The sequence below is a fragment of the Caretta caretta genome, chromosome 14 (genome assembly GCF_965140235.1).
Source record: "Caretta caretta isolate rCarCar2 chromosome 14, rCarCar1.hap1, whole genome shotgun sequence".
NCBI lineage: Eukaryota > Metazoa > Chordata > Testudines > Cheloniidae > Caretta > Caretta caretta.
In genome coordinates, this window is record NC_134219.1 from 29,193,219 (window position 1) to 29,210,563 (window position 17,345).

The window sequence follows — 17,345 nt, forward strand, 5'->3', positions numbered from 1 at the left end:
CAATGATATGTGCCATCGGCATTTTGTATCTCTAAATGTTATATGTACCTCTGGGAAGTAGGGATTATATGATTGCCCCATGGGGGAGGATAACTGAGCTTCTCCAAGAACTAAATCCAGTGGTGGTTAATTACTGAAGATCCCAGGGCAGTTAAACAGCCCAAGAGCAGCACCACTTCCTGGGATGAATTGCATAGACTGGCTCAGACCAGGTTCAAGAGGCCCAGGAGTCAAAGAAGGAGCATGTGGTATAAAGGGCCAGCCTGAGCTGATTGAAATACCTCATTATGAGTTAGTAGCCAAGAGGGCAAAACCCTGCTGGAAGGACTGGAAACCTAAGAGGGTCGCCCTGTGGAAGACGGCTGATAAGCTAGCATGCACGCAGACTGGTGGTTGTTTTATGATATGTGTTCTCTGTAATGTTTTTGTCCTAAAATAAATGTACCATGCTCCGTGAAAGCTGGCTGGTCACTGTAACCCTGAAAGCCCCTTCTGAAGTCCCCCAAAACCCGTTCTCACCCCAACAGGTGGCAGCATAACGTTCATGTTTAGCTCCCAACTGTCCCTTCCTCCCAGTGGCTGCAGTGGAGACAACTCAGGTAGGGGATTTTCAGGGGCCTGCTGGGGGGTTCATCCTGGAGCCAAATTTCCAGCCCCAGATTTGCCCAGCCCCAACAGGTAGGAATAGGGTTCAAAGTATTTACCCGACTCTCACTGCCAGAGGCGAATACCACAGATAAATGAAGAACCACCCAGCAAGACCCATGGTTGATGCCCATTCCCCACATACACCCTGGTATCATTTGACTATCATGTGTTCCATGCATTTGGGAAGTTCATCTGCTTTAACAGTGCTGAGGTCCCAGTTAAGGAGCCCAATGTTTCTGGACAAACTATCAAAAGTAACAGCACCAAGAGCAACCAGACATATTTAGCTGTGACACCATAACCAATCAGCTGCAGGGATTTTCTGTGAAGGGGTCTGTGTCATCACTCACCTCCTGAAACATGCCATAGCCTCACATGGATATTTGGAAAATAGATACACCCAGCAGCATCAGCCGTGGCAGTAGAAAACGGGAGATCGGGAATGCTATCCCTGGCTCTGGGAAGACAGTGTGGTGTACTGGTTAGAGGTAGGTTCACAAAAGCACTTATCTGTGGAACACTCAATCTGTGGACAATCTGAAAGGCAGCCTGGCTGAGTTGCTAAAATTTAGCTCTAACAGATTGGTAATCTGGAGTAAAATCCTGGCTCCCTTGAAGCCGGTTTAAAAACTCCCATCAAGTTCAGTGGGGCCAGAATTTCATCAGTGGTGTCTATTGCCGTCTCTGTCTGAACAGACCTGGTGTGATCTTTCTGTTAATTTATTTGTAAAGTGAGCAGGTGGCAGCTCATGCATGTTATTAACTCAGGGGCTTCCTGTCTCTCTGCCTGTCCAGCACAGACAGGCTCTCTCTCCCCAACCCTTCTCACGGAGGGGTGCACTGTGGAGGAGGGCCCTCAGATGAGAAGCTGGGCAGAGGATGCAGGAACAGTGCAGGGACTTACATGGAGTCATGGGGGTTATTGTTAAGAGGGACGAATACAGGGAGTGTAGCTGCGGACGTCTGGGGAGGCAAGGCTGAAACCAGAAAGTCCAGAGGTGCCGGGGCTGTGAACTGCCCAGCCGAGAGGTGCCGGGGCTCAGAACTGCCCAGCCCAAAGGTGCCGGGCCTCTGAACTGCCAAGCCCAGAGGTGCCGGGGCTCTGAACTGCCCAGCCCAGAGGTGCCGGGGCTCAGAACTGCCCAGCCCAGAGGTGCCGGGGCTCAGAACTGCCCAGCCCAAAGGTACTGGGGCTCTGAACTGCCCAGCCCAGAGGTGCCGGGTCATAGAATCATAGAATATCAGGGTTGGAAGGGACCTCAGGAGGTCATCTAGTCCAACCCCCTGCTCAAAAGCAGGACCCATACCCAATTTAATCATCCCAGCCAGGGCTTTGTCAAGCCTGACCTTAAAAACTTCTAAGGAAGGAGATTCCACCACCTCCCTAGGCAACGCATTCCAGTGTTTCACCACCCTCCTAGTGAAAAAGTTTTTCCTAATATCCAACCTAAACCTCCCCCACTGCAACTTGAGACCATTACTCCTTGTCCTGTCCTCTTCCACCACTGAGAATAGTCTAGAACCATCCTCTCTGGAACCACCTCTCAGGTAGTTGAAAGCAGCTATCAAATCCCCCCTCATTCTTCTCTTCCGCAGACTAAACAATCCCAGTTCCCTCAGCCTCTCCTCATAAGTCATGTGTTCCAGACCCCTAATCATTTTTGTTGCCCTTCGCTGGACTCTCTCCAATTTATCCACATCCTTCTTGTAGTGTGGGACCCAAAACTGGACACAGTACTCCAGATGAGGCCTCACCAATGTCGAATAGAGGGGGACGATCACGTCCCTCGATCTGCTCGCTATGCCCCTACTTATACATCCCAAAATGCCATTGGCCTTCTTGGTAACAAGGGTACACTGCTGGCTCATATCCAGCTTCTCATCCACTGTCACCCCTGGGTCCTTTTCCGCAGAACTGCTGCCTAGCCATTCGGTCCCTAGTCTGTAGCTGTGCATTGGGTTTTTCCGTCCTAAGTGCAGGACCCTGCACTTATCCTTATTGAACCTCATCAGGTCTGTGAACTGCCAAGCCCAGAGGTGTCGGGGCTCAGAACTGCCCAGCCCAGAGGTGCCGGGGCTCAGCCCTGGCAAGCCCTGGGACAATTAAGCACTCCACCTATTTCACCTTCTTGCCCCCTGCACAAATTCTGCGCATCTCTCCTCTCCCCCTTTAGCTCCCATGTATAGCAGGGAGCAGATTCGGAGAGCAGGTGAGGGCAGCAGGCTTCAGCAGATGTTACTAAGCATGCTCGGATTCCTGCACAGCTCTCCACCCCCACCCCCTTGGGAGGATCTGATTGTTCTGAAGCCTGTGGGGGTGAGCAGGGGGATGTCGGGGGCTGTAGTTCTTGTCATACACCACTTTCCCCCAGGGAACCCCTAATCTCTGCAGCCAGATGCTCTGGGTATTGCTTACAGCCTGTCCCACCCAGCCCCAGGGAGGGCTGCAGCCCGGCTTGGTATCAAGGGGCACAGGAAGGGGCTGGATCAGCTGAGAGCGGTGGGTTGTGTCTGGTGTTTGCAGTGGGGAGGCAGAGATATGGACTCCTAGGTGCTTCTGCTTTGCAAATAATCATAATAATGAATAACTGTAATGACAGGGATGAGAGACCGCGGCTCCTGCATTGCAGTTGCTTCTAATCCGAGCTGTTTGAAGTTGTTGCCGCCTCCATTGTGAGCCTGGAGCGGGGCTGAGCCGCTGCTGCTCCCTGGCGGGTCTGTGCTGGGAGAGACCTGCACTCATCACCCCCCCCCCCCCCCGCCCCCAAGGGACTTTCTGCGGGGGCTGGAACCAGCCCCGGGGTCAGCCCCCGGCTCTGCCGCCACCAACCTCTGAGCCGGAGCCTGCAGGTAAGAACTGATCCAGCTGCGGGAGAGCAAGCGCCCCTGGAGTGGGACAATGGCGGGGGAGAGGGAGGAGACTAATGGGGGGCGGTGTAGTGTAGGTTTCAGGGTAGCAGCCCTGTTAGTCTGTATTCGCAAAAAGAAAAGGAGGACATGTGGCACCTTAGAGACTAACCAATTTATCTGAGCATAAGGTTTCCTGAGCTACAGCTCACTTCATCGGATGCATCCTGTGGTGTAGTGTAGGAGACCACTCCGCTACCGCCAGCACTTACCGATCCCTGTGGATTGTAAGAAAGGGCTATTGTAGGACACTGCTACCTGACGTAGCAAGTGCCTACAGGTAGCAGCTTCTTGCATCCCAGGGTATGTGAAATTGCCACCTGTAGAAATGTGCTACTTGTAGCAGTTAACGCTGGGTACAGATTGTAAGAAACAGTTTTTGTAAAAAGATGCTACTTTATTGGTACATACTTGGAACCTGTTATCCTTTTTCAATCTGCCCTCATAGGTCATGTTTTCTAGACCTTAAATTTTAACAAACTTTGTAAGTGTACCGTCTATGCCATTATCTCAATCATTAAGATTTTGAATAGAAACATATCCAGAACTGATCCCTGGAGAACCCCACTCGTGCCCATCTTATTTATCGTTATGTCCATCTAGGTTTCATTTCCACAGTTTGTTTATGAGAAGGTCATGGGAGACAGTATCAAAAGCCTTACCAAAGGCAAGCTCTACATCTACCGCTTGTAGGCTTGTTACACTGTTAAAGAAAGCTATCAGGTTGGTTTTACATGTGAGACCGCTTGAAATACCATTTTTAGCCAAGTTGGACCTGTTTCTGCTGCAGGTAGCATGGTCCTACAGATAGCATTTTCACACACACACATATGTGTATGAACCTGCAATCTGTAGGGATGTGCTGCCTGTAACACCGAGGGCAGATGAAGCTAATTCCTACAGATTGCCATTTCTCACACCCCAGGTATGTGAGACTGCTATCTGTAGCCATTTGAAACCTGCAGCAGAGAGATAGTGAATTGTTACCATTATCGGTAAGAGAGCTGCGAAGGGCAGTACCTGTAGACGCTCAGGTAAACAGTGTCTCGCGGCCAGCTAGCAGCTTTCCCTTACAAGCCCCAAAGCATAGTTTGAAAACCCCTGGCCTAGCACAATAAGCAAACCTACCCTGCTATTTTCATTAGGAGCAAAAGAAACTAACGCTGAATACTGCAGCTGACTATGTGATGTAAAGAAGTATCACACAGATCTCTCTCTTGTTAGAAGAGCTTTCTGCTAAACTCTGCACATGCCCAGCCCAGTTACACTCCCTAGCTTCATCTGGCTTCTCTCCCTCAGCACAAAATGAAATACACACAAGGTGACATTTGGAAAGATGAGAGTTTCAGTTGATGAAACTGCCAGATAATAGCTGCTGCTGCTGGAAATATAGTGGGGGAATATACCAGAGAGATTACACTGATCAGGCCTTTTGAGAATTTACCAGGGAAATCCAGAAATTTTATAATTTGAGATTCTGAAGAAAAGTACAGGGGAATGGGAGCCAGGATTTCCACTGACTTGCTATGTAACATTTGGCAAGTTACATCACCTTGTGTGCCTCCAGTTTGTCCTCTCAACTTTCCCCTGCCCTGTTAACTCAAGAGTAAATAGGCCAACTACAATTCTGATTTCAGCAGCAGATCTTTACACCCCTCTGGACCTATCAGGAGGTGTTAGATAGAAGTTGCTGTGCCTCCCACCTCTCTTGTGTGGTGTAGTGGACAAAAGAGATAGAGAAAAGATTTTTGCAAACAAACATTCCATTCCTACATGGAAACTATTGACACGCTTGATAAATGGAAGTGTGTCAACAAATTCTTTAAAAACAACTGTGTGGTAAGCAATACCTTTGAGAAACCATTCTCTGTCTTCATCATCCTCCATAACCATGTCATCAAAATTACCTGGGTGACTGCTTGAAACTCCTGACACTACACACCCCTCCTCTTCCGTGTGTGTGACCTCCACTTGGCTGTCGTGAGGCTTGTGAGATACATTGCCACCCACTTCTCCTACCTCTAAGGTTTTCACAGTCTCATACACAGCAATTTCCTTTTCCATGTTTCTCTGTGATATGTTTTCCTCACCTAATTTTGGAGGCTCTTTAAATACCTTTAGTTGGGAGATACTGTACAATGTTGCTAAACCTTTCCCTAACTTAATGACAGGTTTCAGAGTAGCAGCCATGTTAGTCTGTATTCGCAAAAAGAAAAGGAGTACTTGTGGCACCTTAGAGACTAACAAATTTATTTGAGCATAAGCTTTCGTCAGCTACAGCTCACTTCATCGGATGCATAAAATGGAAAATACAGTGGGGAGATTTATATACACAGAGAACATGAAACAATGGGTGTTACCATACACACTGTAAGGAGAGTGATCACTTAAGATGAGCTAATACCAGCAGGGGCGGGGAGGAGAAAACCTTTTGTAGTGATAATCAAGGTGGGCCATTTCCAGCACTTGACAAGAACTTCTGAGGAACAGGGGGGGGGGGGGGGGGGACCATGGGAAAATAGTTTTACTTTGTGTAATGACCCATCCACTCCCCGTCTCTATTCAATCCTAAGTTAATTGCATCCAGTTTGCAAATTAATTCCAATTCAGCAGTCTGTCTTTGGAGTCTGTTTTTGAAGTCCTTTTGTTGTAATATTGCGACTTTTAGGTCTGTAATCGAGTGATCAGAGAGATTGAAGTGTTCTCCTACTGGTTTATGAATGTTATAGTTCTTGACATCTGATTTGTGTCCATTTATTCTTTTACATAGAGACTGTCCGGTTTGGTCAATGTACATTGGCAGAGGGGCATTGCTGGCACATGATGGCATATATCACATTGAGAGATGTGCAGGTGAACGAGCCTCTGATAGTGTGGCTGATGTGATTAGGCCCTATGATGGTGTCCCCTGAATAGATATGTGGACAGAGTTGGCAACGGGCTTTGTTGCAAGGATAGGATCCTGGGTTAGTGGTTCTGTTGTGTGGTATGTGGTTTCTCCTCTTTTTTGGAGCAGATGTTTATTCTGTTGGATCGTCTGACTTTCACTCTGACTGAATTTCTGGCCTAGTGTCAAAACTTTGTTTTGAGTCAATCCACCAATGGGGATTGCATTTTTGCAACTGTTATTTTGCCTCTCAGTCTAGCCCTTAGTGTTTTTCCACATGCCATTGTGTACAACTTGATTCTCAAATATTCAGTAAAGGCAGTATACAATCTCCTATAATGTCTTTCTCCTAATCACATCAGCCACACTATCAGAGGCTCATTCACCTACACATCTACCAATGTGATATATGCCATCATGTGCCAGCAATGCCACTCTGCCATGTACATTGGGAAAACTGGACAGTCTCTATGTAAAAGAATAAATGAACACAAATCAGATGTCAAGAATTATAACATTCATAAACCAGTCGGAGAACACTTCAATCTCTGGTCACTCGATTACAGACCTACAAGTCGCAATATTACAACAAAAGGACTTCAAAAACAGACTCCAACGAGAGACTGCTGAATTGGAATTAATTTGCAAACTGGATACAATTAATTTAGGATTGAATAGAGACTGGGAGTGGATGGGTCATTACACAAAGTAAAACTATTTCCCCATGTTTATTCCCTCCCCCACCCACCCCCTGTTCCTCAGACGTTTTTGTCAACTGCTGGAAATGGCCCACCTTGATTATCACTACTGTTACGAATTACACCTGGTAGGACACGCACACAAGTGCTACGAATTACACCTGGTAGGACACGCACACAAGTGCTGCGAATTATACCTGATAGGACATGCACACCAATGCTGCGAATTATACCTGATAGGACACGCACAGTTCGAATCGAGGCTGAGGCACAGAAATAAAGTCCACAACTGCAGAGTTCCCAAAAGACACTAAATTTATTACGCTCGAGCGTGGTGCCCCCCTGTTAGCCAGGAGGGGACCCTGAATGCAGATTATACAAAGGTTATATACCTTTTAGCAAAGCATGTTGCCCTCGTGCATCGGAAACCTTAGCCAATAAACAAACCCTTGTCTTATCTACCACCTATCCCTGCTTGGTGCATTCCTCGTGCTATACCAGTATGTTAATTACACAGCATGGTCCTAAAGCCATGCATCAGTAACTTTTATTATCAGGATGGGAGGCCTCACATCAAGGCCAAGAGACAGGGAGTTAGAGACTGACAAAAACCAGATACTGGGAGTCAATAGGCTGGAGACAAGGAGGAGGATTTTCATAGGGATTCAGTATCTAAGGATTACTCCTCCTGGTGTATGATGTGCTGGCATTTAAACAATGGTGGGCCCCAAACCAAAATGGAGTCACATGTGCTAACCTTTCCTTAACAGTCCTCCCTTTTTTTTTGTATGTCAGTAAGCTATATCGGGGCTGAGTAACCGCGCTGCATGGTTAGCAACTGCCGACAGCACATACTGCAGCATTGTAGGCATACAAAAAATAACGCAAAAACAATAACAGTCAAAAAAAGTAAATACAAAATACGCTGTCCCCAAGTCCCCACATCCGGTAGCCATGAGGTGAGCCAGTCCCAGACCTCCTGGAATCCGGCACTGGTAGTGTCGAGGCTGATGTGGTGGAATAGGACTTGAGGATGTGGATGTCAGTTTCCACCCTATGGTGCTGATTTACAAAAACACAACAGCTTGAGTTGACCAGAGCACAAACCCCGCCTTGATTTGCAAGGAGATAATCCAGGGCTAGGCGGTTTTGCAATGTAGTTTGGGATAGCTGAGTGACTTCAATTTGAAGGGCAGATAGAGCATCTGCAGTAGCATTTGCTATTAATTCCAAAGCAGCTGAAATGTTAACTATAGCTTTTTCCAGCTCGCTTACTCCCAACCATGGCAGAAACCAATGCACAAAGGAGTGAAAGCCTTTGGGCCGATAAGAAAGGGGGTTTAAAGGAATACTTCGTCGGTCCCTCCATACTAGATTGCGGATCTCTCCCCGGGTCAGGTTCTGGTGTACTGTCACGGCGGGTACTATAGCCCCTAAGGTACATGTACCACACCATCCTGCTGGGAGAACCTTATAGGCTGTGTGATTGCATAACCAATACCAGCCAGACCCCTCGGGGACTGGCCACGGGGTTCTGGAGTAGGTAGAGGGGCCTCCCGCACCAGAGCTGATTTGGGTGGTGTCCTTGCACCCCACAAAATTCCCTACAAAAACTGTATTTTCTATGCCCTTATGTCATGACACACATAAAGCATAATTACCCTGGGCCACCATATCAATAGACCATATTTGGATTGTAACATTCCAGTTAAATGTAGTGTTTGCCCATAGCTTAGTTTGGAGTGTTCGATTAAGGGGGATAGGTACCCCTACCAACGGGACCCCCTGACCTAAATATGTGGTGGTATGAATACAAATCCAACACTGCGTTCGATTTACACTCTGTTTGATAGCACGGGTTAAATTCAAGAAGCTATTGCTCTCCCATCCTTGTACTGGACTTGGGAATAAGGAGAGGACCCCCCAGGCAAACCATACCAATGTCGACATCCTCCCGGTACCATACAAAAAACACTACCCCCAATGTAAGTCCAATAAACAGAAACACAAAAAGTCTTGGTGGGCTATCAAGGTCCCAGTAGCTGGAAAGCTCAGTCCATGGGTTGGTTATAGTGTTCATTCGTGAAGTGGCTCATCTGCTGGCTCGCCAGGGTCAGGTGGGGGTTCTGTCACCAACTTGATGTAGCTATGGTGAATCCAGGAACCTTTACCTGCAACTTTTAAAGCAGAATAAGTACATAACAGAACCTGGTACGGCCCCTCCCACCGGGGTTCCAGGGGGTCGGTGCGGGGGATCTTTTTTACCATTACCCAATCCCCTGGCTTAAAGGAATGAACCTGTAACCCTAAGAGTGCAGTTTGAAACAACTGAGCTTCAGACTGGTTGTCAGTCAGCTCCTTTTGCAGTCTAGCAACGTATCTGGCCAAAGTTTCATCTCCATCCAAGAGGCTAGCATGTACAGGAACATAAGTTCCCGGGACTAAAGCTGGTCTCCCAAACAGCACCTCAAATGGGGACAGGCCATGGGGCATGCGTGGCGTTCGTCTTATATGCCATAAAACTATAGGCAAGGCCTCTGGCCACTTAAGTCCAGTTTCCTTACAAAACTTTGCTACCATTGTCTTTATTGTTCGGTTCATGCGTTCCACCTGACCTGCAGACTGGGGGTGGTACGGGGTGTGTAATTGTCGAATAATCCCCAAGCACCGGTACAGTTCCTCCAAAATCTTTGCAGTAAAGTGTGAGCCCCGATCTGAATCAATGACTTCAGGGACACCAAACCTGGGTACAATGTCTTTCATTAAGAACTTGACCACAGATCTTGCATCTGCCTTTCTGGTTGGTATTGCTTCAGGCCATCCGGAAAGTTGGTCCACTGTAACAAAGAGGTGGTGAAACCCTGAGCATTTAGGCATTTCTGCGTAGTCCATCTGCAAGCGCTGAAACGGGAAGTTTGCCCAGGGTCTCCCCCTTTCGAGTTGGCATCGAGCCGAGTCTTAGCAGAGAAGGCCAGGCAAGTAGGGCAGGAGCCAAGAACTCGCTGTACCGCGGGATAAACATGCGGTGCTGCCCAGAACTTTAGTATGGCAGCCACCGTGCCCTGAATACCAGCGTGACCCAGGGAATGAAAATAATGAGCAGCTGCGAGTAGATAACGACGGGGGAGAATAGGTTTGTTCCCAATTTGCCAAACCTTATCGGAGCCCTTAGATCCCTCCCAGCGTTTCCAGTCGTGCAGCTCCTCCAAGGATACGTCAGCATACAGCAGTGTCCAGTCAGCAGGTGGGAAGGACACATCCAGGGGGAGGGAAGCCGAAACCAGAAGGGGCTGTAGAGCTGCAGCCTTTGCGGCTGAATCAGCTAATGCATTGCCCTGAGATACAACACTGTTAGATTGCCTGTGCGCATAACAATGAACCACCGCCACCTGACGAGGGGCCTGAATAGCTTCCAAAAGGGCAGAGATTAGAGGGCCATTAGCGATTTTTGTGCCTGAGGAGGTTAAAAATCCTCGTTGCTTCCAGAGCTGGCCTGTAGCATGACAAACCCCAAAAGCATACTTAGAGTCCATATAAATGGTAACAGTTTTCCCTGAAGACAATAAGCAAGCCCTGGTAAGCGCGTGTAACTCTGCACCCTGGGCGCTGAAGGAAGGTGGTGGGGGGCAGCCTCGATAACGTCTGCCTGAGAGGTAACCGAATAGCCCGAGACCCGGTGGCCATCTAAATAGTACGAGGACCCATCTGTGAAAAGAAGTAAATCGGGCTCAACTAAAGGGGAGTCCGCTAAATCCGGGCGGGGCTTACCATCCTGCATGACGACGACATCCATGCATACATGGTGAGGGGTGCCGTCCTCTGGGAGGGGTAGCATTGTGGCTGGATTGAGGACGTTACAGCGGCGTAAAGTAACGTTGACAGCGGCCAACAGGATTAGTTCATATTTATGAGCCCGCTGTGGAGACAATGCCTGTGTAGAATGCTGTTTTAAAAGAATTTCAACCTCAAGAGGGACCCAGACAGTCAGAGGGTGCCCCAAAACAATAGGTCGTGACCGTTCAACCATGACAGCAGCAGCAGCAGCAACAGACCGTACACAGGAGACAGAGCCCTGAATCACAGGGTCCAGTTGTACTGAATAATAGGCTACGGGGCGTGGGCGACCCCCCAGGTATTGCAAAAGGACGCCGCTAGCCACTCCCTGCCGTTCGTGAGTGAAAAGAGAAAATGGTTTACCGTAATCCAGGAATCCCAAGGCGGGCGCAGAGATCAGAGCCTTTTTGATGGATTTAAAAGCATCTTCCATTTCCGGGGTCCAGGAGACAGGATCGAGGGTCACTGTTGTAGTAGCTTGAACTAACGGTTTTACCAATTCCCCGAAAGCCACAACCCAGGGTCGGCAGAACCCTGCAGCCCCCAGGAAAGCCCGTAACTGCTTTTTTGTAGTCGGACGCGGGTAATCCTGGATTGCCCGCGCCCTATCAGGGGATAGTAAACGCTCCCCAGGCCTAATTACAAAGCCCAAATAAATTACCTGATCTAGGCACAGCTGCAACTTGGAAGGAGATGCACGATGACCCTTATTAGCTAATGCAGTAAGCAAAACAACAGAGTCAATTAAACATGCGTTATGATCTGAGGCAGCAATTAGCAAATCATCCACATACTGAACCAGGACAGACGAACTAGGCAAAACAATGTCTTTTAAATGTTCGGTGAGAATCCGGGAAAAAATAGTAGGGGATCCTGAGAACCCCTGGGGAAGATGCGTCCATGTTAGCTGCTGACCCTTCCAGGTAAATGCGAATAAATATTGAGAATCAGGGTGCAAAGGGATACTGAAAAATGCTGCACACAAATCTATGACAGTAAAGCAAGTGGCTGACTGAGGAATTAGAGTTAGAATAGTGCTCGGATCAGGGACAACTGGATGGGGGGCTATAGCATAACCATTTATAGCCCGTAGATCCTGAACAAATTGATAGACTGGACGCCCGTCTGGTCCCGGTTTAGGCTTCCTTACTGGAAGAATGGGAGTATTACAGGGCGAACTGCAGGGGACTAAAACCCCCTGAGTCAAATAGCTGTCAATAAGGAGTGAGATGCCTTCTTCCGCCTCCCTCGGCAAGGGGTATTGTTTTACACATGGAGGCGGTCCGCCCCCTGTTTTCAGACTCACTGGAACTGCTGATTTAAGAAGACCCACATCAGTAGGATTTGTGCTCCACAAAGTGTGGGGAACACTGGACAATTCATAGGGCACACCAGGAATAGGGGTAACCGATGCCATAAGAGAAGCAACTGCCGAGTCCGGGACGGACATGCGGAGCCCCTCGGGGGTGCAATATATGTGTGCCCCCAATTTGCCCAGCACATCCCGCCGGAGGAGGTTCGCGGGGCCCTCCGGCATTACAACAAATCTATGTGATAGCTTTAAAGAACCAAGCTCGATAGGGACAGGGTAGGATAAAGGAGCCGGGCAGGGATTACCTTCTATACCCTGCACCCAAACCTTGGTATCGGACAGAGAGCCCGGAACAAAAGTTAAAGTGCAGAGGGTGGCCCCAGTATCTACCAGAAAAGGCACAAGGTGTTCTCCACCTTTCAAATAAATTTGTGACTGTAATCCCAAGTCCCATTCCAACTCTCCCAAAGTCCCCAAAACCTCCGCCTCTAGTCACTGGGGGTTAACAAGGTTCTGGGGGGCGTTAGGGGGAAAAGAAGGATTAGCCTCTACCTGGCTCTTCCAAGGAGCCCCTCGGGGAAGCAGGGGACACTCCCTCCTCCAGTGCCCTGGTTGTTTACAATAATTACAATTCCCGTCCCTCATTCTATCCCAACCTCCCCCTCCTCCTGTCCCCCGTCCATGCCCCCTTCCCCTCATCTCTCCGCGCCCTTGCCAATGCTGTTTTCCCGAAGGAGCCCGCAAGGCAGCAGCTAACATACTTACCTCCTCCTTCTTCTGTTTACGTTTTTTCCTCATCTCTCCGCGCCCTTGCCAATGCTGTTTTCCCGAAGGAGCCTGCAAGGCAGCAGCTAACATACTTACCTCCTCCTTCTTCTGTTTACGTTTTTTCCTCATCTCTCCGCGCCCTTGCCAATGCTGTTTTCCCGAAGGAGCCCGCAAGGCAGCAGCTAACATACTTACCTCCTCCTTCTTCTGTTTACGTTTTTTCCTCATCTCTCCGCGCCCTTGCCAATGCTGTTTTCCCGAAGGAGCCTGCAAGGCAGCAGCTAATATACTTACCTCCTCCTTCTTCTGTTTACGTTTTTCCCATGCTTTTTCCTCGTCCCTGCCGTTAAACACAAAGGTGGCCAGGCGGACAACCTCCTGGAGGGGTTTTCCTGGCCAATCGGGCACATGCTTTGAAAAATATTTTTTTATATCTGATGCTGCCTGATCAACATAAAAGGAGACCATCATAGGACGGTTTCCCTCTGCCTCAGGGTTTATACCGCCCCCATATACACGAACTTGTTTGGACAACCGGGCCAAAAAGGCGGAGGGGTGCTCAGTAAGCTCTTGCCGACATTCGCGAATTTTAGACCAGTTAGCCGTTTTACTACCAGCTGTACATACAGCTTCTAAAAGGCCGTTTCTACCCGCCTTTAAAAGGCCCATTTGAGTAGGCGCATTAGGATTCCAGTTGGGATCAGTCAGGGGCCAAGAAGCCCGGGTACTGTCCTCCCCTGCCCAGCGCCTATTAGCATCCAGAATGGAATATTTCTCGTCAGGGGTAAAAAGTGTGTCCAGGATTACCTGGACATAACCCCATGTAGGATTAAATGCGGTAAATACAGACTGAATGGTTTGCAGAACCTTCTCTGGATCGTCACGCAGGCAAGGCATCTGCTGTTGCCATGTTACTAAATCGCCTGGGCCAAAAGGGCGGTGAACATAGGGAAAAGCAAACCGTTCACTTCCGTCCGTACCATGAGTAACAAGGGGTTGCTGAATGAGGGGAGCTTGCAGAGTAACCGGTGGGTCAATGGTGGGCCCGCACGGGCAGGGGGGTGGCGAGCAAGGAGATGATAGGCATAAGTCAGAAAGCCGAGGGTAAGCCACGGGAGGGGCAGAAGCACGCCGGGGAGGAGAAGAAACAGGCATAGCACAGAGCGGGGCTGAAGACCCCTGAGATAGATAGGAAAAGGAGGAGGAAAGAGGACGTCCTTTCGCACGCGCATAAGCCCAGTTGTCCCATACATACCAATAATCCATCTGGGCTGGAGCTTTGTCCTCCAGCCCCTTCTAAGCGCTGTTAATGTATCCCCAGCAAAGGACCCATCCGGTGGCCATTCAACAGATGTTTGAGTTGTTAGTGCTGGCCACTCAACCTTACATAAAATAACAGCTTTCTTCCTGCCTAACCCATGGGTGCCAGAAATATTCCCCCAATTCTCGAGAATTTCAGCCAAAGGGGTCCCCTTACTTACACTCTGCCCAGAACCCATAATGGGCTACCAAAAGAACACAAAATGTGCCACCTTATCGCCTAAGCGACGGCTCACACCCCCCCCCCTCGGAGTTCTCAAAGGTGAACTCACCCTGTGCCGGCTGGAGCTGTCCGAGAGGAGGAGGTAGTCTCGCTTGTTGGGGCGAGCCTAGAGTCCCTTCGTGGTCGCCAAAACTGTTACGAATTACACCTGGTAGGACACGCACACAAGTGCTACGAATTACACCTGGTAGGACACGCACACAAGTGCTACGAATTATACCTTGTAGGACACGCACACAAGTGCTATGAATTATACCTGATAGGACACGCACAGTTCGAATCGAGGCTGAGGCACAGAAATAAAGTCCACAACTGCAGAGTTCCCAAAAGACACTAAATTTATTACGCTCGAGCGTGGTGCCCCCCTGCTAGCCAGGAGGGGACCTTGAATGCAGATTATACAAAGGTTATATACCTTTTAGCAAAGCATGTTGCCCTCGTGCATCGGAAACCTTAGCCAATAAACAAACCCTTGTCTTATCTACCACCTATCCCTGCTTGGTGCATTCCTCGTGCTATACCAGTATGTTAATTACACAGCATGGTCCTAAAGCCATGCATCAGTAACTTTTATTATCAGGATGGGAGGCCTCACATCAAGGCCAAGAGACAGGGAGTTAGAGACTGACAAAAACCAGATACTGGGAGTCAAGGCAGGCTGGAGACAAGGAGGAGGATTTTCACAGGGATTCAGTATCTAAGAATTACTCCTCCTGGTGTATGATGTGCTGGCATTTAAACAATGGTGGGCCCCAAACCAAAATGGAGTCACATGTGCTAACTTTTCCTTAACACTACAAAAGGTTTTCTTCCCCCGCCCCCACTCTCCTGCTGGTATTAGCTCATCTTAAGTGATCACTCTCCTTACAGTGTGTATGATAACACCCATTGTTTCATGTTCTCTGTGTATATAAATCTCCCCACTGTATTTTCCACTTTATGCATCCAATGAAGTGAGCTGTAGCTGACGAAAGCTTATGCTCAAATAAATTTGTTAGTCTCTAAGGTGCCACAAGTACTCCTTTTCTTTTTTCCCTAACTTGTTCTCTAATTTAACTCTTTTGCCCTCTACAGCGGCAATTTTGTATGGTCCCACGTAGGTAGGTTGTAGCTGCCCTCCCTTTCTTGTTTTCCTTCTTGCATTCAGTAGCGTGACAGTGTCACCAACCTTGAATGTTATTTCCCCATGTTTACGAGTCTTAGTTTTGGCATACTGTATTTATTGCTTTTCTTGTGCTTTTGAAATATTACTAATAGTTTCAGCATCACGTCTAGCTTCAATTTTCATGATGTACTCTTTATAGTATTCTTCATCGAGTTCCTCGAAATCTGTTGGCTTTGGAAACAAATGGAGAAGGACTTCTGTTTGTAAAATGAACAATCACAGAATAACATATGCACCTGAAAGCTGAATGACACTTACAGTGTAGTTGTCTGAGACCTGGTCTGGAAATCTTGCCTCAAAGCCAATCCAGTAGTCGATACGGTGACAATTTGGTTGTCGTGTTTGGTTTTTTTCTCAAAGAAAATACAATGTCACCAAGAAATTCATCCCAATTGGTCGCACTGTCATCAACCAACTTGCACAATGCTCTGTAAAAAATGGTGATGGATTATTTGTGGGGGAAGGGGAAAGGACTGTCTTTATGAGAGAAATTGTATGCAATTGAAAAGGCGTAAAGAGGCCATCCTAGTGCAGTGGGATAATTCCTTTTACTTGAAATAAAAGACAAGTTGAGTTTCAATGTACTAAAAATTTGAAGCAATTTGTAGCTTCTGTCATAGTGCATTCTGCTTTCTATTAATACTGTAATTTCCCCTGCCCTAAAATGACCTTTTGATGGATTTGTTTGTTGTTTTCAGCTAGTCCATTGGTTTGTGGATGGTATGGGCTACATTGTGTTCCCAATTTTTTGCACATCTCTAGGTTAAACTGAAAGTAAAAACTGTATGTAATAAACTTTCCTTGGGACAGGTTTGGTGTCTAACCCTAAACCTAACCCTTTCCCCTATACCTTACAAGGCATGCTTTATATGTAAGATCATGATTATATGAAAATGAGGAATATGGGGTACATTCCCCCAAGGTATAGAGTGTCACACATTCATTTTCTGACATAGCTGTAAAACTACTCTTAAAAGTTTTCTAAATAAATCACTGTTTAAAAATGTATAGTGTGTACCTTCTAGAAATGAAACTTGTATCTAACTCTGAGTTGTGAAGAATATGTATTAAGGCTGTAACAACCAACAAGAATGCACTTTTATCGAGAAAACCATGGTTAAATCGAGTCTTCCTGACTCGTGATTTAAATTATGATTTAAATCAATTTGATTTAAATCAAATCCACCATGGTTTAGGGATAGTGTCACAGGCTTATGTACACGTTTATTACTCAAGAAATCTTAAGTGACACTTTTGCTGAATGACAAGATGCTTAGTCGCCATCCTCAAAATACCCATTAGACAAACACTTGGTACCAAACACATTTTTGGAGTAGAGAGAACCAACCCCACATTCCTATATTTTCAGGACTGTTTAAAAAACATTTTGCAAGTGGAATTTCATGGCTATTGCATTAAAAACCCTAAATGAAAGTCTGAACATTTAAAAAGAAATCTTTATTAGTCCCTTTCCACTGCATAGTAGGTCATACAGTCTATTAACAAAACAACAACAACATTGAATGCACACAAAACATTGAGAGTAGTGAAAAGCATTATAAACAGTATGTGAAATATTTAAT

At 47.4% G+C, this 17,345-nt stretch overlaps 1 protein-coding gene across 1 annotated transcript in view; it reads left to right on the forward strand.

Annotated features, from left to right (window-relative positions):
* Positions 1-17,345, forward strand: part of LOC125621808 (uncharacterized) — a 69,341-nt gene that overhangs the window by 3,550 nt on the left and 48,446 nt on the right. Inside the window, 1 exon segment of the mRNA XM_075119712.1 lies at positions 3,303-3,498. Coding sequence (XP_074975813.1) covers positions 3,303-3,498 — 196 coding nt within the window.